Source organism: Mesoplodon mirus, assembly GCF_964341445.2.
Source record: "Mesoplodon mirus genome assembly, chromosome: 9".
In the NCBI taxonomy this organism is placed as follows: Eukaryota; Metazoa; Chordata; class Mammalia; order Artiodactyla; family Ziphiidae; genus Mesoplodon; species Mesoplodon mirus.
The window spans coordinates 33,683,268-33,704,794 of NC_138985.1; the positions used below are offsets into that span (position 1 = coordinate 33,683,268).

The 21,527-nt window shown below is 38.7% G+C and overlaps 1 protein-coding gene across 1 annotated transcript; it reads left to right on the forward strand.

Moving 5' to 3' along the window:
- Positions 1–312: 312 nt before the first annotated feature.
- LOC309810480 (protein ABHD12B-like) lies at positions 313–1,346 on the forward strand (the record flags this gene model as incomplete). Its single annotated transcript, XM_082632507.1, is given in 3 exon segments — positions 313–613; positions 616–860; positions 864–1,346. Coding segments are annotated over 3 exon segments (996 nt in total). The 5' UTR covers positions 313–345.
- Between the last annotated feature and the right edge of the window lie 20,181 nt (positions 1,347–21,527).

Consider the following 21,527-nt stretch of genomic DNA (forward strand, 5'->3'; position numbering starts at 1 on the left):
GTTTCTTTTCCTGTGTGTTTAAGACCTTTTATTCTGATCTCTCAGAATAAAAATTAAATAAAAATTCATCTGTGGAAATCCAGGGACAAAAATTGTGGCTGTTTTCTTCCACGAGCATTTTCTTCTGTCTGGAATCAGAGTATTACCCAAGCGGGACCACTCTGGCCAACTTTCAGAATCTCTAGTTTATTCTAAAAATATTTCAGGCCTCCCCCAGCAGGGAGGCGGGCGGCCGGGCACAGCTCCAGGCTATGGCAGCAGCTCCCGTGGCTGCGGCCATGGTGGATTGGGATGTGATGCGATGTGGAGACAGACGAGCAGGGCTGCGTGACCGCATGGTGGCACATGGTCGCGCAGAACCTGAGATCTTTCCCATACTTCTGTTCAATACTCAGAAGAAAAACTTCCACTCTGTGTACCAGCTTTACAAGTAAATCATTAAAAGAACATATCTTCCCTCCTCTGATGAACATGCCGATTTTTTTCAACCTTTCCAGAGCACCATTTCTTGCGGATTTAAAGAAACCAGAGTTAAAGATTCCTCACACAGTGAACTTCTACATCAAAGTTGAACCTAGGGTGATTCTGGGTATCTGGCACACAGTTCCTAGCTGCCGGGGGAGGATGCTAATGGGAAGGGCTGTAGCTGGTATGAAGCAGCTCTCCATGATGGCAACCCAATTATTGTTTATCTTCATGGCAGTGCAGAACACAGGACAGCTCCTCATAGACTTGAGCTAGTAAAGATCCTGAGTGATGGTGGTTTTCATGTCTCGTCTGTTGACTATAGAGGGTTTGGGGACTCGACAGGTAAGCCCACGGAGGATGGGCTGACTTCAGATGTTATTTGTGTCTATGAGTAGACCAAGGCAAGAAGTGGTACCACCCCCGTGTGTCTCTGGGGCCACGCTCTGGGAACAGGAGTTACAACAAATGCTGCAAAAGTTCTAGAAGGGGAAGGATTCCCAGTTGATACTATTATCCTGGAAGCTCCATTTACCAACATGTGGGTTGCAAGTATCAATTACCCCTTGTTAAAGATTTACTGGAAACCTCCAGGATTTTTAAGCACGGTTATGGATGCCCTGAGGAAAGACGAACTAGTCTCCCTCAATGATGAAAATGTTAAATTCCTGTCTTCTCCCCTTCTTATCATACACGGTGAGGATGACAAAAAGGTGCCTTTGGAATTTGGAAAAAAAATGCTCTATGAAATTTCACACAATGCATATAGGAACAAAGAGAGGGTGAAGATGGTGATCTTTCCTTCTGGCTTCCAACACAACTTCCTTTGTAAAAGCTCCACACTGTTAAAAACCATGAGAAATTTCCTGAGCCAGCAGTAAGCATGAGGTATGAGTACAGCGGAGAACAAAGACTTGCTCCAAACACCACTTGTGATGTATATTTCTTATGTAAAACTGTACTAGGCTGCTTGGGTGAGCTGAAGTTACTGACATTTCTACAAGACACTTGCCTTTTAGTAAAGGAAAGCATGGATACTGGGAAAAATAAATAAATAAAAATATTTCAAGTTTTCCTCTGTCAGTTTGTTGTTGGCCCAATGCTTAGGCTGTTGTTTATAGGATTCATGTTGACATTTGCTTTTTTCAGCTCTTGTTTTCATTCAGATTATTTTTTGCCTCTTGGAGATTCCCCTTACTTTGTGCAAGCCCATAAGTACAATTAAAAGTGTATTATATGCAGTGTTTAGTTGTTTTCCAGGATCAAGTTCCTTCTGAATACATTAGTATCTTGTTTTTTTATATTATTTGAAATGAAAGATGTCAGTTTAGTGCTTTTGTATGCATTGTAATTTTATTACATTTTTTACCTATCTCAATGAGTGATATCACTAGAATTTTCCACCATAGATCCTTTTGTTATAAAAGGCCATACATGTAGATATAATATGAAACACGAAGTGAAAAGTACTCTTAGTAAGGGATGAAAAAGTAGCTATTGTATAAAATGAGCATAAATTCTTATGTGTTACTCTTTAAAAAAATAGATAAAAGTAGTATTCCTTGACATTGTTGCAGGAATGGTGGCTGAGCCATCATTTTATGTGTCCTCATGCACCTCCCAGTCCTACTGTAGTTGGGAAGAACCCAGTGACAAATTCTAGACAGTGGGCTATGGATGAAGGTGATGTGTCATATCCAGGAGAACAAGAGAGCTGAACAGGACACTCAGGCGTCTCTTCCCTCTCACAGTGACAAGGAAGCCCATGGACCGACTTTCTGGAGCCTCAGCATCAAAGAAGCTGTATCACTCAGCCCCTTCCCCAGCAGCAGTGCCCTAGATTACTGCTCAGACCAGCAGCGAATATTCACCCTACCAGGATTAGTCATGGAGATTTGAGGGGTGGTTCTTACAGCAAAGCCTAGCTTCACCTGAGCAGTCCAGTAAAAAACTATTTTAGGGAGATCCTTAATAACCATTTATGGTAACATTTTTTTCTGAAATTTAGCATGTTTACAAACAAGTTCTTTGCCTTCTCTCCCAGCCCCACCCTCCCCCTTCCGTGTGGTGAGGTGGCTTGTGTGGGAGTCTTTGTGGAGCATGGGGTGATCATCATGTATGAAGCCCAAAGCAAGTTCCTTCACGTTCATCCTCACTTTGTCTTCTGGAATATGACCCTAATTAGTGTACCTGTTTCAAAGGATTGTTTTGAGAATGAAAATAGTGATTGCATGGAAAGCACACATCATAGAAGCCAGCACAAAATATTCTCTTTAAGGTGATAACCGGTAACCACATTTGATACAATATATTATCTAAAATGCCCAGTTTCTTTAAAAAAAATGTAGCCTGCATAGAAACATGAAAGTATAATTATGACACATATACTGGAAAGAAAAGAGCAACACACAACTGCCTATGAGAGATTCTGAAAGAAGTCATTAGAGAAATGCAAGTTAAAATAACAAGAAGGTGCCACTATACACTTGTTAGAATAGCTAAAACCAAACCCCAATGTAATGGTTAATTTCATGTCAACTTGGCTAGGCTACTTGCCTAGCTGTTGGGTCAAACCCTAGGCTAAAGGATGCTGTAAGGATATTTTTTACATATGAGGAAAATTTAAATCAGTAGACATTGAATTGGGCAAGTTACCCTCCATGAACTGGATTCACCTCATCTAATCAGTTTGAGACCTTAGAATCAAAGACTGAAGTTTCCTAAAGAAGAAGAAAATTGGCCTCAAGAGAGCTACATAGAAACCCTTCCTACGTTTCTAGCCAACCCTGCACATTTCAGAAATAAGACCACAATATCAACTGTTACCTGAATTCCCAGCCTGTCTGCTTGCTCTATGGAGTTCAGACTTGGAGCCCTCACAACCCTATAAGCTAATTCCTTAAAATAACCTTTCTCTCACTCTCTCTCTCTCTCTCTCTCTCTCTCTCTATATATATATATATATATATATATATATATATGTATATGTATATGTATATATGTATATGTATATGTGTCTCTCTCTCTCTATATATATATGTATATGTATATATGTATATGTGTATATGTATATGTATATATACATATGTGTATATATATGTGTATATATATGTGTATATATATATATATATCACATATGTAAGATATATACCTTACTGTAATAAGATTACAGTTGTTATTGTATCATTGATAAATTGTAACATATATAAATATAAGACATATCTTATTTTATCTATACAATATATATCAATATAAGATATGTATAAAATATACATAGCTTACTTTTATATATAAGATATTATATATATATATATATAAATACATATATCTTATTAATATACATACATACATACATACATACATACATACATACATACACATCTTACTGGTTCTCTTTCTCCATGTCAGTCCAATTGATGGCAAGGTTATGGAGTAACAGGAACTCTCATTTATTTTTGGTGGAAATGCAAAATGGTTCAACAATTTTAGAAGACAATATGGTAATTTTTTAAATAGCCAAAACTAGCCTTACCATATGATCCAGAAATTATACTTCTAGGTATTTACCAAACTGATTTAAAAACTTACGTCCACATAGAAACTGTAGCTAAATGTGTATTATAGCTGCATTCATAATTACCATAATTCATCTTTAATAGATGAATGGATAAAAAGATTTTAGTTTACCCATGCAATGAAATATTGTCCACTGATATAAAGAAATGAGCTATCAAGACTTGAGTATATCTTAAGTACAAATTTCTGAGTGAAAGAAGCATTTCTGAAAAGACTACATACTGCATGATTACATTTCCATGGCATTCTGCAAAAGTCAGAACCATAGCAACAAAAGAGCAACATCTGTGGAGGCAGCTTGAGGATGTCTGCTGACCTGCCCCCAGTTTAACTGTGGAAAGGATGAAAATCAACCATCTAAAGCCTCTTGAAATGATCCTAAGGACAAACAGCCGATGAAGAAACATCAGTTCAAGAAAATATATGAAATTCCAGCAAAAGAAGTGAGAGTATACCATTTGACTCAAGCGTACTCTCTCTTTCCCCATCCCAGCTCTACAAGGCAGACTCTGCTCCAGCGTGCAGCAGCAAGAGCATAGGGCACCTGTGCCCCTCAGCTCCTTTCTACATGGAGGAAACTGGACTTCAGTGTATCTCATCCTTCCCCCTGCAACCTGTTCCTGAGGTCAAGTCCTGGGTGAGTGTAGTCAAGAGGTGGGGCCTTCCTCCTCCACCCACCCTCCACTCATGAAAGAGAGGCTTTGCCTTGGGCACAGCAGCTGAGAATACTGGGGCACTCATTGCCTTTGCTCATGTCGGTGGTGCCCCCGCCCTCTGGGAGAGGGAACCTGAGAGGGCATCTGGCTGCTTGCATGCTTGCAGACCTTCTACTGGTGTCATCTTCTTTGTGAGGGTGTCACTCAGGCAGAAACTTGACGTGATGGCATCGGTAGTTAGTTCCAAAACCCTAGCTCAAAGATTTTCCTTAGGGGAGGTGGAGAAGCAGGGTGTAAAACGGCTCTATTTCTCCTCCCAAAGGAAAATACTTCATTTACGAGAGAGAATGAAGAAGTTCAAACCTAAGGGTAATCTCAAGAACAGTGGGGGAGGTCATGGTGAAAGGCAGTTAGGGGAGATTCCTTGTTTAAATGAAGATACAGCCTAGACTATATAGACTGCATAGTCTGAGGAAGAGAACTGGGGCATAAGACAGCTGGAAAGAGCCTTTCTGGTATCAGAAAAAGTACTGAATTGGACTACAGAAACAATGCCTTCCCAGATGCCACAGTTTTATTAGATTAGGTTGTAAACAATGAATGTTCCGGGACATTGGTGAAAACAACAGCAGGATCACCTATAAATACATCAAATGAGTGTGGTCAGGGAAGACAGGAAAGAGACCCACCAGTATCACTGCCATGCTTGGGAGTGATAGGCATACACCAAACTGCACTTCCTGGAGAAGCAACAGCAGAGGTTTAACACTGGGGCTGGGACAGGATGGGGGTAGGGGAAGGAGGGGGATGGGGAGGAAGACTTCACTAAAATAATCCAGCCAGTTAGTAAAAAGTAAACCAGCTAATAACAATAGCAAGACCCTGGGGATTCTCTGGTGGTTCAGTGGTTAGGACTTGCTTCTTTCACCACCAGTGCCTGGGTTTGATTCCTGGTTGGGGAACTAAGATCCCCACAAGCCACACAGCATGGCCAAAAATGTCCCAAAGAAATGAAAAACAACAACAACTATAAAAAACAAATAATAACAGGGTCCTGGGATGGGGAAGGAACCAGTAAACAGATTTGACATATTATCTAAAATGCCCAGTTTAAAAAAATATATATCTATATCTATCTTTATCTATCTATCTATCTATCTATCATCATGCAAAGAAATATGAAAGTATAAGTATGACACGTACACTGGCAAAAAAAAAGAGCAAAACACAACTCCCTATGAGAACATATCTCAGATTTAATAGGAAAAAAATACCTCAAAAGAACAATTTTCACAGTAAGTTCACAGAACTAAAGGAGAGCAAGCATGACTAAAGAATTAAAGAAAGGTATGAAGACAGTGTTGTTTCATATAGTAAAGAATGTCAATAAAGAGATAGAAATTATAAAAAAGAAATAAATTTGAATTTCTGGATTTGAAAAGTACAATAAAAAAGTCCAATTAATCTTCAGAACCCTTCATCATGCAAAACTGAAATTCTGTACCCATTGAACAAAACTTCCTGTTTCCTCCTCCCACAGTCCCTGGCAGCACCTTTCTTTTGTCTGTCTCTATGATTTTTAACTACTCTGGGGACATTTTTAAAGTGGAATCAAACAGTATTTGTATTTTTGCAGTTGGATGATTCATTTAGAATAATGTTTTCAAGGTCCCCCTATGTTGTAAAATATGTCAGAATTTCCTTCCTTTTTTACACAATATTATTCAGTTGTATGTATACACCACATTTTGCTTATCCATTCATCTATGGATGGACACTTGGGTTGTTTCTGTATTTTGGCTACTCTGAAAAATGTGCTATAAACATGGAGGTACAAATATCTCTTTGAGCCCTTGTTTTCAGTTCTATTGGGTATATACCCTAAAGTGGAATTGATGGTTCATATGGTAAGTCTATTTTTAATTTTTTGAAGAACTGCCATAATCTTTTCTGCATCAGTTGTACAATTTTAGATTCTGACCAGCAGTATTCAAGGGTACAAGTTTCTCCACATTTGTGCCAACACTTATTTTCTGGCTTTTTTTTTTCTTCTTCTTCTTTTTTTTTCTCGGCATGCAGGCCTCTCACTGTTGTGGCCTCTCCCGTTGTGGAGCACAGGCTCCAGACACGCAGGCTCAGTGGCCATCGCTCACAGACACAGCCACTCCGCGGCATGTGGGATTTTCCTGGACTGGGGCACGAACCCGTGTCCCCTGCATCGGCAGGCAGACTCGCAACAACTGCACCACCAAGGAAGCCCTTGTTTTGTTTTTATAATAGTAATTCTAATAGGTATGAGATGGTATCTCATTGCAGTTTTGATTTTTATTCCCCTGGTGATTAGTGATGTCAAGCATATTTTCATGTAATTGTTAGACAGTTGTGTATCTTCTTTGGAAAAAAATGTCTTTTCAAGTCCTTTGCCCCCTTTTGAATCCAGTTGTTTGGGTCTTCCTGATGAGTTTTAGGAATTCTTTTTATATATTCTGTATATCACTATTTATATATTCTGTATATCACTACTGCATCAGATACGTAAATTTCAAATATTTTCTCTCATTCTGTGGGTTTCATTCTACTTTTCAACACTACTGAAAATCATTTGCCCATATGTATGAAGCTTTAATTCTGGGCTCTGTATTCTATTCAGCTGATATAGATGTCTGTCTTTATACCAGTCCCACACAGTTTTGATTACTGTAATTTTGCAACAAGTTATAAAATCAGGAAGTGTGAATCCTCCAGGTTTGTTTTACCTTTTCAAGATTGTTTTGGCTATCTGGGGTCCCTTGAGATTCCACATGAATTTTAAGGTGGGTTTTTCCACTGCTGCAAAAAACATCACTGAGATTTCTTTTTTTAAATCTGAGGAATTGACATCTTAACCATATTAAGGCTTCTAATCTATAAACATCTTCATGATATCTTCTTTAAGTTTTTAGCAATGTATTGTAGTTTTCATTGTATAAGTCTTTCACCTCCTTGGTTAAGATAATTCTTAATATTTTATTCTTTTGATGTTATTGTAATAAAATTGTTTTCTTAATTTCCCTTTTGGATTGTTCATTGTTAGTATACAGAAATGCAACTGATTTTTGTGTTGCCTTTGTGTCCTGCTACTTTGCTGAATTTGTTTAAACATCAATTTTTTGTGGCATCTTTAGGGGGGTCTCTCTATATATAAGATTATATCATCTGTGAAGAGAGATAATTTTACTTCTAAACTTTTAAAATTTCCAAAACTATGACTTAGATTTGTTTCTCTTTTTCAATTCTCATGGATCCCATTTTACTGTGACTGCTGCCACCAACGTGATTTTCTAAAAAAAAAAATCTGTTTGTCTCTTTCCCCTGCTTTATCAACCTCTAATGCCATCTACTAACTAGAGCTTCAGTTTCAAACTCCTACCAGTGTTTAAGGCATTTCCCCCCCACTTTTCCTAGAGTCACTTCTAGGCATCCCAAATCATGTGCCCTGAGTTTCCATTACTAAGTGCACAGCATTCCATGTGCTTTCATACCATTGTGCTTTCCATGAGATACTCCCTCCTCCTCTTGTATTTTCTTTCTTCTGTTTTTCTGGGGAAGCCATTCCCCATCCTGCAAGGTGCAATTAGAATGCCACCTCATCAATAAACATTTCTAACCAGAAAGATTCAGAGGCTTCCTTATCTGAATTTGTGTAGCAATTTGTGCAGACCACTAGAAGAGCAGTTACATTGTAATGTATTTGTTATTTTCTGAAGTTAGAAGGAAAAACAATGACGTTTGAGACAAGGAAACTGAGTTAGCTAGGACAATTTGCTCAGTTTTAATAGAGGTGCATTCTGGAGATTTTACTTATATATTTTTTTAATTATCCAACCAGGTTATTTTATTTCTTTCTGAGTCATATAGTCTAAAATTACGGTAACATCCACTCGACAGATAGTTGGCGTTTCATGGGTGGCATTCTGAAGCTCAGTACACAAATAGTCTCATACAAATGACCATTATTATTGTAAAATATCAAATAACATAATGTTTCATAATAATAGATTCCATTTATTGAGTCTATTGATTAAAAGTCACTCTGTTTGCTTTACATATACTAAAATTCCACAGTCTTATATTCAACTCGTCCTCATTAACCTCACATTATAAGTGCAAACTTGAGAATCAGGTAACAATAAGCTGCCATTCATACTCATTTTTGTCAGCCTTTAGAACCTGCAGTCTTCCCAGTATGTGCTACTTAAATTTAGATTAACTGCAGACCTTGGCGCATATATTTTGCTCTAACATACTTCATATGGATAGCTTTTAAAAAATGATGAAACATTAATAACCCTTATCCTATAATTATCTTTAAAATGTTTGGAGTTGGTAAAAATCTTGGTAGAGCTCATAGAGCCAAGGAAGAGAGGTACAAACTAGAAAACTCCCGGGACCTGAGGTTGTCGACTTTGGCGATCTCGCTCAGCCTCTGTCACTCGCGTGGTAAGTCTACTATTTTCCTCTGCCTGTGGCATTCTCCAGAAATCAGAGTGTATGTCCATCGGTAGACCTGGAAGCACACTGTCCATGCTTAGGTATCGCATGAAGAAACGTCTAGTTTCTAACTATTTCCATTCCTGTGGTGGGGGTCTAGTTTCTGAACCCTGGGCAGTTAGAAGGTTGGAGTTTTCTCCTCTCCCTGCTGACTGAACTCCAGACACTATGGGTCCTTTCGTGGTTCCTCTAACCTGCAGTTTTCCAGGCTGGATATTCCTTATCCTTTTAATCCATTTTCACTGTTGTACATTCTTCATCTTTCTGCCTTCTGATCACCATTAAAAAAAAAAAAAAAAACAATCATCACTGAACCCACTTAGGACTGGAAATAAACTCTAAGAGAAAAAAATGTATTTCAGTCTAAGCTGCTTAAATTTGTATTTCTTTGATGGAAATAATCTTATAAAAAAGCAATATAGGTAATTAATGATCATATAACTACAATTATGTAATAGTGTGGCTGGTTTATGGTTGTAAGAACCACTATGTTTTTCCATAACAGTGGGCTGAGGAAGAAGGCTAAACCTTACTTTGGATTTTTAATTTTGATAAAACTGTTTTCTCTTTGAAGCAAATGCCCTCTGAGCCCTATTGGCCCAGGCTGGAGTCTTGGGAGTAAAGGCTGAAATGCATGGGTCTGCTGGTAAAGTTTAGGGTTTTTATTAGAGCTCCATTTACAAAGTTCTATAGGCACTTGTTTTTGTGTGTGTGTGTGTGTGTGTGTGTGCAGTTTTGCAAAATTTGCCTGTGCTAATAACAAGGAAAGAAAACTCTTGTAAATTATTTCTACTCTCAGTTCTTTAAATTTCTTAAGTTCAACTCTAGTAATTTTAGGGAAAATGCTCAATTATTTGGCCATGAACAAACTCAGAACTTTTGTGACTAATACCGTTTCTCTTAAACATGAATGATTCTAAATTGTAACTTCAGACCATTGCTTTAGAGACACCCGTTACCATGCACTGTCACTAATATCTTCAGCTTAACCGACTCTCATCATAAAGGAAGCATTATGTCGAATTTTCTCCTTTCTTGTTACCTTCTACGTGTTCCAGAAACCCAGAACTTCTACTTTTCTGTTATTTGACAGTAAAGTGAGAGCTTATTTTTTCTCATAATTGCACGCCTGTATGGCTGCCCTCAGAAGCAGACCCCCTCGTGGGTGTGGTAAGAGCAGCTGGACAGGCATAAAGAGCATTCCATTAAAATTCAAGTGAATTTATTTGCAAACAGAAACAAATTCACAGACATAGAAGACAAACTTATGGGTACCAAAGGGGAAGGAGGGAGAGGTGAATTAAGAAGTTTGGGATTAGCAGATACACACTACTGTATATAAAATAGGTAATCAACAAGGACTTAATGTATAGCACAGGGAACTATATTCAATATTTTGTAAAAACCTATAATGGGGGCTTCCCTGGTGGCGCAGTGGTTGAGAGTCCTCCTGCCAATGCAGGGGACACGGGTTCATGGGAATATCCCACATGCCGGGGAGTGGCTGTGTCTGTGAGCCATGGCCGCTGAGCCTGTGCTTCCGGGGCCTATGCTCTGCAATGGGAGAGGCCACAATGGTGAGAGGCCCGCGTACCAGAAAAAAAACAACAAAAAAATCCCCAAAAAACCTATAATGGAAAATAATCTGAAAAAGAATATATATAACAGAATCACTTTGCTGTACACCTGAAACTAACACAACTTTGTAAATCAAGTATACGTCAATAAAAAAATCAATTACTAAAGTACACTGTTTAACCACCTTTTATACCTTAAAACTGCCTTTACCAAGTTTTTAGCAATTTGGCTTTGAAGGAAAATTTGCTGTTGGCTCAAAGATTGTCCTCATCGTTTTACCTGCCTTCAAAAATAACTTGAAATGCTTAATGTTTTTTTAACAAATTGGCTTAGAAATGGTTATTATTTTTCAGTTCAAACTTCTACACTTTCTACTTGTTTAGCAAGTGTTTAATAATTGAGATATATGTGTACATATTATATATATATATATATATATATATATATATATATATAATGCTGATATAAATCAATTCTAACAAACATTTCTTCTTCCACCCTGGCAAAGACCTTTGCATTAATTACTACATAATTGTAATTTCCCACCAAATCCTAGGGGATACTGATCATTTTGTCTAATAATAATCTCTCCGAATCAGATACAAGGTCTTTCATGACCGCTCTCTCTCTTTTCTCACCCTTCCATTCTCTTACAAGATGATTCCAAGTAAAAAAGTCATTGAGATGAAGAGAAGTATCCAAAATTTGGAAATAAGGGAAAAGACAGTACAATGTGGCCTTTCACTGACATATTGGTGCAGTGTTCAATAAGGCCAACCAAGCATTATTTTATTTCTGTGTTTGACTTTGTTATTTTCTGTTTGGATACATTCCAGACACTGTGAAGTGACATATTAGCTTGTTTATTTTTTGTATTGTAGAAATGGTAACACCAAACAAATGTTATGAGTGTCTTGTTTTGTAAGACATTTACCAGTTTTGTATTTATCTAATTCAGTAATCTCACTCTTTCTTTAAACTAAACCCAGTTCCTCAAATACCATACTCACTCCATATTTCTATAAGAGGGATGCTCAAGATGGCAGTGGAGTTGGGTAATAAAAGTAAATAAATAAAGGAGTAAATTATGCCACAAAAATAATACTGTAAATTTGGATTATGACAGATGCTACAAAGAAACAGTGTAGAGTCATAAGAAAAAGCTCATGCACGAGACATGGAGCATCTTTTCCTGTGAAGAGATCTTTGAACTGAGGCTTGCATTATGAGAAGAAGGCAGCCCTATGATATTCTCCAGGAAAGAGGGAGTTACTAGCCAGATGGAACTGCAAATCCAAATGTACTCTATAAAGAACAAACTTGGCAAGTTCAAGGAAGAGAAAGGCTAGTGTACTTGGAGAGCAGTGATTGAGAGAAAAATGGAAGGAAGTGGATTTGAAGATTACTTCAAATGGAACCTTGAGGATAATGGTACATTTATTCTAAGTTTAATGAAAAGACTAAAAGAGTTTAAACAAATGCATGGCATAATCTGTTTTACATTAAGACAAAGATATATCACTCTGATTTAGTGTTACCAGATTTAACAAATAAAAATACAGAACACAATATATCTCATGCAATATTTGGGACATATTTATACTTAAAATACATTCTTTGTTCATCTGTTTCAAATTTAACTGGTTGTCTTCAATTTTATCTGGTAACTGTATACTGATGCTGTGTGAAATACACACAGGGGAACAAGAGTAAAATCAAGAACGGTTCCAAGACCAGAGTGATAATCCCACATGAGAAATGGAAGTGAAAGTGATGTTGGCTTAGTAACAGTGGTGGATAGAGAGAGAAGAGGAGATAGTCTAGAAGTACTTTATAAGCAGAGCTGAAAGGACTTATTGATAATCTATGCAGAGGTTACTCAACTGAGACCAAAAAAAAATGGAAATAAAGAGAAATTCCAAGTTCTAGTCTTGATAAATAGGAAATGCACTGTACTATGTGAATGTTGTTCTACATAATTTTGATATTTTAACATTATCAGTGCCTATTTATTTACAGAATGCACAATTGAACATTGATGTTTTAATCTATTTTATTTAGATACTGACTTCATATTAATGGGGTTTTCAATAAAATAATAATGCTTAGTCCACAGTGGGATTTATATCCAAGACAACAGAATTCTGGAGGGTGGTCCCTATTGCAGAGAGAAAGGGAAATTGAGGGCTGCACACAGAGAGGATGGTTAATGGTTGTTACACAGTAGCCCCTTCAATCTGCTGGTCTCAGGGGTCCAAGGCTGTGGAATAAAGGGGACCAGAGACAAGCCACAACTTCAGTGGTATGCAGAGATCCAAGTAGCTGGAAACCAGAATCAGGGAGTCCTTCTATCCCTTGTCAACAAAAATAATATACAATCTATAATAGGAATAGAAAATAGTTTTTTTCTGAACCAAACTGAGGACTATATCCTTGAAGACAGCTTCCCAGATTACTCTGAGAAAATGCTTAGGAGAAGCATGGTTTTCAGCACAATTTTATATCTTGTCAGAACAAAGAACATTAATCAAGTCAGGGATACATTTCTTCAAGGTTTAAAACAAACAAACAAACACCTCACCAACACATGCACAGAGTGTCAGCATGGCCTTGGCACCTGGAAAGGGAGTCTTATCATCACAGGAGGACAAACACTGGCGTCCCAGGAAGGGAGGCATTTAATCTTTATTTTTAACATGGACATGCTTTACTTCTGATCTATGTGACCTTTTCTTTAATAATTAAAGCAGATGTACAATGTGTGTTTGCTAGGCCACCAAAAGGCTGTTCTAATTAGCATAAAATTCATGCTTATCTATGAGTTCATAGATAAGCCAGAATGGCTTCCCCATACCTCAGCATGTGAACATTTCTTTTTATCACCTTCAGTAAGAACAGAAACCATGAGACTTGGCCTCAGGTTAAGAATGAAGTCCTTTGAGAACTGTATAAACAAGGTAACCCCAGATTCAGAGGAAGAGCCATCCATGGTTCAGGATCCATACCATAAGCAGTAAAGTGAGCTGAGCTGGGGAGCAGGTGAACAAGTTCAGGGGCAATACTGCCCCTCACTTTTGTGCCTGGACACAGAGGGACGCAGATGGAAGTCTATATCATGTATGTATAACTATTTCACATCGATATAAATCATGCTAGCACACTGATAAACAAAATTTGCTCTATCATTCTGTTCATCAGAAGTACGTTCTTAGTGACAAAGCTAAATAATGTCTATTAACTCTACAGTTCTTTATGATTGAAAATGGGTAAAATATGAAAGGATGACTGGATTGTAGCCAAGTCCTGGCTCCCTACCTGTCAATGATTGAATGAGTGATAATTAAATTAAAAACATTTATAAATCATATTATTTTATCTTTCCTCCCCAAGATTTACTTTCTTGTCTTCATATCAACAAATTCACCACTGTTGTAATTAGAATCAAAAAGTTCATATAATTTCTGTGATACTGTTAGTAACGATTTAAAGAATTTAAAATCTAAGTGTAATTGTATTTAAAATGAAAAGACAGAATATAACTCCATAAGAGTAAAACCAAATGGAAAAATAAACCGTTTAAAAATCTTTTCACATTTCCCAAGTTATAGATCTTCTAAAATATTCAAAATTATCTACTAAAATTAAAATGTGGATTGTTTCTGGCTAAGATGGAGTACCTGAAGCAAAAAGAAAAAGAAATACATTTAAAACAGGTTTTAAAGACAGTGGACATCAGACAGGACCAGACTGAAATTTCTGGGAGAGGAACACTGAACTCAGCAGCCTGGCACCACCCAGCTCACCCCCAGGAGAAACTGGGTTGCACAGTGAGAAGGTGTGCGTCTGGGTGGGCGAAAAGGGGCCTGAGAACCAGGCCGAATTCTCATGCTACCCTGATGTGAAGAGGGGAGTTTCACAGAGAGACAGCCAACAATTCACAGAGGATTTTTCTCTCCTATTCAGCTGCAATGAGAGGAAACTACCTGAGGCCCAGGCAAGGCTCATCAAAGAGGATGAAAGGTGCTCACAAAAAATCCAAGAAGGGTGCAGTTTTCCAGCAATCAGATTGGAAAAAACTCATGGTTCGCAAGGCATTGGGTGAGGGGAATATATTTTACACAAGGAAAATTTTTTCAAGGGGATAAATATGATGTTCTTGATGATAGTGACGGTTCATGAACATATATATATATATATATATATATATATATATATATATATATATATATATATGAAAACCTTTCAAATTGTACACCTTGAATATGTGCAGTTACTGTATGTCAATTATACCTCACATTTTACCTTAAAAATTAAAAGGCAAATACAAATTATCAATGTATGAATTGTAATTCAAAATATTTAAATAAAGCTGCAATTTATTTAGGTTTTAAAAACAATCAAACATTAGGGAACTCACTGGTGATCCAGTGGTTAAGACTCTGTGCTTTCACTGCCGAGGACGTGGGTTCAATACCTGGTTGGTGATCTAAGATCCCCACACGCTGCACAGAACATCCAAAACAAAAAATTAACAAAACAAAACAAAAAGAAATTGCTATTTAAAAAAAATTGAATATCAGAAATATTTTTATAAGAATAAAACTTTTGCATCCGTCTAGGTGTCAATGAGGAGAATCAGTTTTGCGCTTCATGCACGTGACCTCTAACCTCACACATAAATGGGAGATGGGAGAAAATGTGATGATGTAATGATTGCAACTCAGAGACATCCCCCTGCAGCCCTGAGCAATAGTGTGACTCCACACTGTGTTGTCACCTGCCTCCAGAACTCCAAACTGGAACAGGAGAAGCAGCAGAAAACAGACCCTACATGGTCTGGGGAAGGAAGCTGAGTTTTGCAGGGGTCTGTGATCAGTGGTCAGTGGTCGGCGTCTTTGTGGGCAGAACCTGGGCAAGGTCACTAACCAGCATTTTCTCTGGGTTCTTCCGTGGCTCATAAGCTCCCCTCCTTTGGAGTGGGTGTCGTCCTTCCACATCAGCAGCATCAGGGCCTTCGGATGTGTCACCTTGAATTTATTTATTTTTTTTAATTGAAGTATAGTTGATTTACAGTGTCTTGTTAGTTTCAGGTGTATAGCACAGGGATATATATATATATATATATATATATATATATATATATATATATATACACTCTTTCAGATTCTTTTAGGTTATTACAGAATATTGAGTATAGTTCTTTGTGCTACACAGTAAGTTCTTGTTGATTATCTTATATATAGTAGTATGTATATGCACCCCTTCCCCCTTTGGTAACATAAGCTTGTTTTCTATGTCTGTGGGTTTATTTCTGTTTTGTATATAAGTTCATGTGTATCATTTTTAAGATTCCACATAGAAACGATATCATATGATATGTGTCTTATGCTGTCTGGCTTACTTCACTTAGTATGATAATCTCTAGGTCCATCCATGTTGCTGCAAATGGCATTATTTCATTCTTTTCTATGGATGAGTATACCTAGAGAAAAACTATAACTGGAAAAGATACATACACCCCAATGTTCATTGAAGCACTATTTACAATAGCCAAGACATGGAAGCAACCTAAATGTCCATCAACAGATGAATAAAGAAGATGTGGTATATATATCTATATACACACACAAACAGTGTCACCTTGTATTTCAAAGAAGCATGGCTGGAGACTTGGAGAAGCCTTTCCCTGCAGCTGTGACAATGTTGGAAGACAGAGCACCGAGATGGGTAGTTCTCCTGAGCCAGCGCCTGGGGCTGGGCTCAGTGAAGGACACGCAGGTGAGCTTTAGTGAACTTATTTTGGGAATGTTTATGATAAGCAGGAACGTCTAAGGCACAGAGCTCAGGGCAGGGCCCCTCTTGCTGAGTCAGAATGGCTGGATTGACTCAATGCTGAGTGACTCAAGTTATTTCACATAGAAGACATAACTTCCCCAGAGTTAAGATGGAACTCTGTAGTCTGGACCAAGTAGACCTAAATCCACTTGTAGGTAATGGATATTTACAATGGAAAGAGAAAGGGGGAAGGCAGACAGGCAGATTTTTTTAAGTAGTACATGATCCTGGTCTCCCTAGACCACCCTTGTCCCCAGCATGAAGACGGTTATATTTCAGCTCATTACTTAAAATTACCAAAATAATTTTGTGTTTTTCTTTTAAAAAGTGATTTCACAGAGGGTAAAAGTACACATGGTAACATGAACAAAGAGATCATGAGAGCTGCTTCCTGATTAAAGAAATCCATTTCTGGACCCTCAAAGGAATGCAATTATGCAGATTTATGTAAATCATGTATGCAAATCACCTTCTAAATAAAGTGTGCAAGGGATGGGATGGAACTCCTGAGCTGTGACTTGTCAGTCTAAAGCTGTTTAGTGGGAAAGAATGCAAACAAAAGCTGAGTGATGAGAGATATATCTTACTTCTTGCATTTCTTTTGGAAATAATTGGATCTGGGTGAGATAAGTAGTCATTTCGGCTAACAAGATTGCAGTGGCTCCCTGGTTATCTTGAATACTAAGTAATACAGATTTTTCTAGTACAGAAGTAGCCAACTCTACTTGGCACTGTTTCGTTGGGCATAGCTTTGGAATGGTATTCATAAGCCTTCAAAGCCCCTTCTGCCAGTTATTGGTCATGTTAGCCCTGAAAACTTCCTTGACCTTTCTGGGGCCTCAGCTTTCCCATCTGTGTCATCACAGGGAAGGGGAAATGGTATGTGTATGGAGCAGCAATGCTGGGTCCCATACCACACCGAGCTCTTCATGTTTGGTCACAGCTTTTAGTTGTGTTTATCTCTTTTTTTAAAATAAACATACTGTAAACAATCTATTGACCTTACCTCTTGGTTATAAAGGCATACATAAGCATAAGAACTGTGAATAGAATAGCATATGATCAAAGGTGCTTGCAGACCATCAGAGGAAATCTTCACAAATATAAGACAAAGAATTGGACTGAAGAAGAAAAAGAGGCAGGAAAAAAACAAAAACAAAAACAAAAAGAGACCTAAATACCAAAGTGAGAGCTCAAAGCTCAAAAGGATCAGATGCACAGACAGGAGAGGACCAGTCTCTTCACCCATTAAGCAGTTGAGCCAATCACACTGTCTCCTCCTCCTCCTCCACTCGCTCTTCCCAGTGTCTGGGTTCCCTCCAGCTGAATCTGTGCACATCAAAGGAGAGTGGCCAGTCCAGGGGAGAGACGAGTGATGTTGCTGAGAACCAAGTGAGTGATAAGAACCAGATTCAACTCCATGTGGTTCTGTCCTTCCATCAGACACAAAAGGGTAAAAGCCATCAAAGAAGGGCCACCCCACTCAAGAAGGATGAATCAAGAGTTGTCCCCCTTTGCTCTAAGGGAAGCAGTGTTGTTGGGAAACAACGCATCGCATTGTGAAAGTGACCTGCACGGCTCCCTCAAGGAATCCACTCAGTAATTCATGGATAAATATGAATCAACAGTCAAGGAGCATGAGGTGTATGAAGAAGCCAAGACCCTCAAGAAATGGGCCAATAGACTCTAGAGGAAACAAAGATAATTAAATTTCTAAGGGAGTTTAAACTTATCTTGATTAGTATCCAAAAAATCCTCAGTTTCTAAACTATCTATGAACGTGACTCCCAACCATGTGGTTTTGCTTCCCCTCACCAATCCCCCAGGAAACATTTGGCAACATCAAGGTATATTTTTCCTATTGGTCTCCAGTGGGTAGAAGCCAGAGATCCTGTTTTCCTACAGTGTTCGTGATGGTTAAGTATATATATAAAATAAAGGAATAAGCAAAGGTTAAACTTACTGATTACATGAGACTGAAAGCCAAGCCAGTGATAGGTATTTTGATAATAATGAAACTGTATACAAGCCCCTGTGCCCCTTTCCTTTGAAGTAAAGGGCTTTTGCTTTAGTCTCCCAGGCCTCCCCTGAGTCTCTACAGGCTGGCTCAAGAGTTAACGATTAGAAAATGTGAAGACATAGAAATGAAAAATAGCTGTTGGGCCAGGAAACAGGTAACAATTTAGATTATAAATCTGCCACATAACAGAATCACCAAATTTCCAGTTCTCTGAAAGATGTAAAGGCCTGACACACAGTCCGAAGTTGTTCTTACAGGAAGCACACCCTCAGCAGATGAAAACTGCTGACTGCAAGAACATAGACTCTAGTCTGGTTGAAACCAGAAGGTTGATGATGCTTGAAACTTCACCTTGATGTCAACCAATCCAAGAATTCTGCACAAGCTGATCCCGCATCCTGCAGCCCCCTTGCTCACACTGCCTTTAAAAGCCCTCCCCTGAAAGCTGTCAGGGAGTTTGGGTCATTTGAGCCTGAGGTGCCTGTTCTGCTTGGTACCTGCAGTAAACACTGTGCTTTACTTCACCACAGCCAAGTGTCAGTAGACTGGCTTTTCTTTGCAGAGGCGAACCAACTCAAGTTTGGTTCAGTAACAATAAAAGTCAAGGAAATCTCCAATAACTGATATTTGAAAAATAAGTTTATCAAAAATAAAAGAAGAGGACTTCCGGGTAAGATGGTGAAACAGTAAGACGGGGAGATCACCTTCCTGCCCACGGATACACCAGAAATACAGCTACACGAGGAACAACTCCTACAGAACACTTACTGAATGCTGGCAGAAGAACCCAGACCTCCCAAAAGGCTCGCCACGCACTCTGTGCCCCTCCCTCCCGCCCGGCCTGAGTGAGCCAGAGTCCGCGAAGAGGCTGCTCCTTTAACCCTGTCCTGTCTGAGCGAAGAACAGACGCCCTCCGGCGACCTACACGCAGAGGCGGGGCCAAATCTAAAGCTGAGACCCAGGAGCTGTGAGAACAAAGAAGAGAAAGGGAAACCTCTCCCAGCAGCCTCAGAAGCAGCGGATTAAAGCTCCACAATCAACTTGATGTACCCTGCATCTGTGGAATATATGAATAGACAACAAATCATCCCAAATTGAGGAGCCAGGAGTCAGTGCTGAGCCTCTGAGGTGGGAGAGCCAACTTCAGGACACTGGTCCACAAGAGACCTCCCAGCTCCACATAATATCAAACGGCGAAAATCTTCCAGAGATCTCCATCTCAACACCAGCACCCAGCTTCACTCAACGACCAGCAAGCTACAGTGCTGGACACCCTATGCCAAACAACTAGCAAGACAGGAACACAACGCCACCCATTAGCAGAGAGGTGGCCTAAAATCATAAAAAGTCCGCAGACACCCCAAAACACACCACCAGATGTGGACCTGCCCACCAGAAAGACAAGATCCAGCCTCATCCACCAGAACACAGGCACTAGTCCCCTCCACCAGGAAGCCTACACAACCCACTAAACCAACCTTAGCCACTGGGGACAGACACCAAAAACAACGGGAACTACGAAGCTGCAGCCTGCAAAAAGGAGACCCCAAACACAGTAAGATAAGCAAAATGAGAAGACAGAAAAACACACAGCAGGAGAAGGAGCAAGATAAAAACCCACCAGACCTAACAAATGAAGAGGTAATAGGCAGTCTACCTGAAAAAGAATTCAGAATAATGATGGTAAAGCTGATCCAAGATTCTATTTCCCAGATCCAAAATCTTGGAAATAGAATAGACAAAATGCAAGAAACAGTTAACAAGGACCTAGAAGAACTAAAGATGAATCAAGCATCGATTAAAAACACAATAAATGAAATAAAAAATACTCTAGATGGGATCAATAGCAGAATAACTGAGGCAGAAGAACGGATAAGTGAGGTGGAAGATAAAATAGTGGAAATAACTGCTGCAGAGCAAAATAAAGAAAAAAGAATGAAAAGAACAGAGGACAGCCTCAGAGACCTCTGGGACAACATTAAACGCACCAACATTCGAATTATAGGGGTTCCAGAAGAAGAAGAGAAAAAGAAAGGGACTGAGAAAATATTTGAAGAGATTATAGTTGAAAACTTCCCTAATATGGGAAAGGAAATAGTTAATCAAGTCCAGGAGGCACAGAGAGTCCCATACAGAATAAATCCAAGGAGAAATATGCCAAGACACATATTAATCAAACTGTCAAAAATTAAACACAAAGAAATCATATTAAAAGCAGCAAGGCAAAAACAACAAATAACACACAAGGGAATCCCCATAAGGTTAACAGCTGAACTCTCAGCAGAAACTCTACAAGCCAGAAGGGAGTGGCAGGACAATTAAAGTGATGAAAGAGAAAAATCTGCAACCAAGATTACTCTACCCAGCAAGGATCTCATTCAGATTTGATGGAGAAATTAAAATGTTTACAGACAAGCAAAAGCTGAGAGAGTTCAGCACCACCAAACCAGCTTTACAACAAATGCTAAAGGAACTTCTCTAGGCAAGAAACACAACAGAAGGAAAAGACCTACAATAACGAACCCAAAACAATTAAGAAAATGTGAATAGGAACATACATATCGATAATTACCTTAAATGTAAATGGACTAAATGCTCCCACCAAAAGACACAGATTGGCTGAATGGATACAAAAACAAGACCCATATATATGCTGTCTACAAGAGACCCACTTCAGACCTAGAGACACATACAGACTGAAAGTAAAGGGATGGAAAAAGATATTCCATGCAAATGGAAACCAAAAGAAAGCTGGAGTAGCAATTCTCATATCAGAAAAAATAGACTTTAAAATAAAGACTACTAGAAGAGACAAACAAGGACACTACATAATGATCAAGGGATCAAACCAAGAAGAAGATATAACA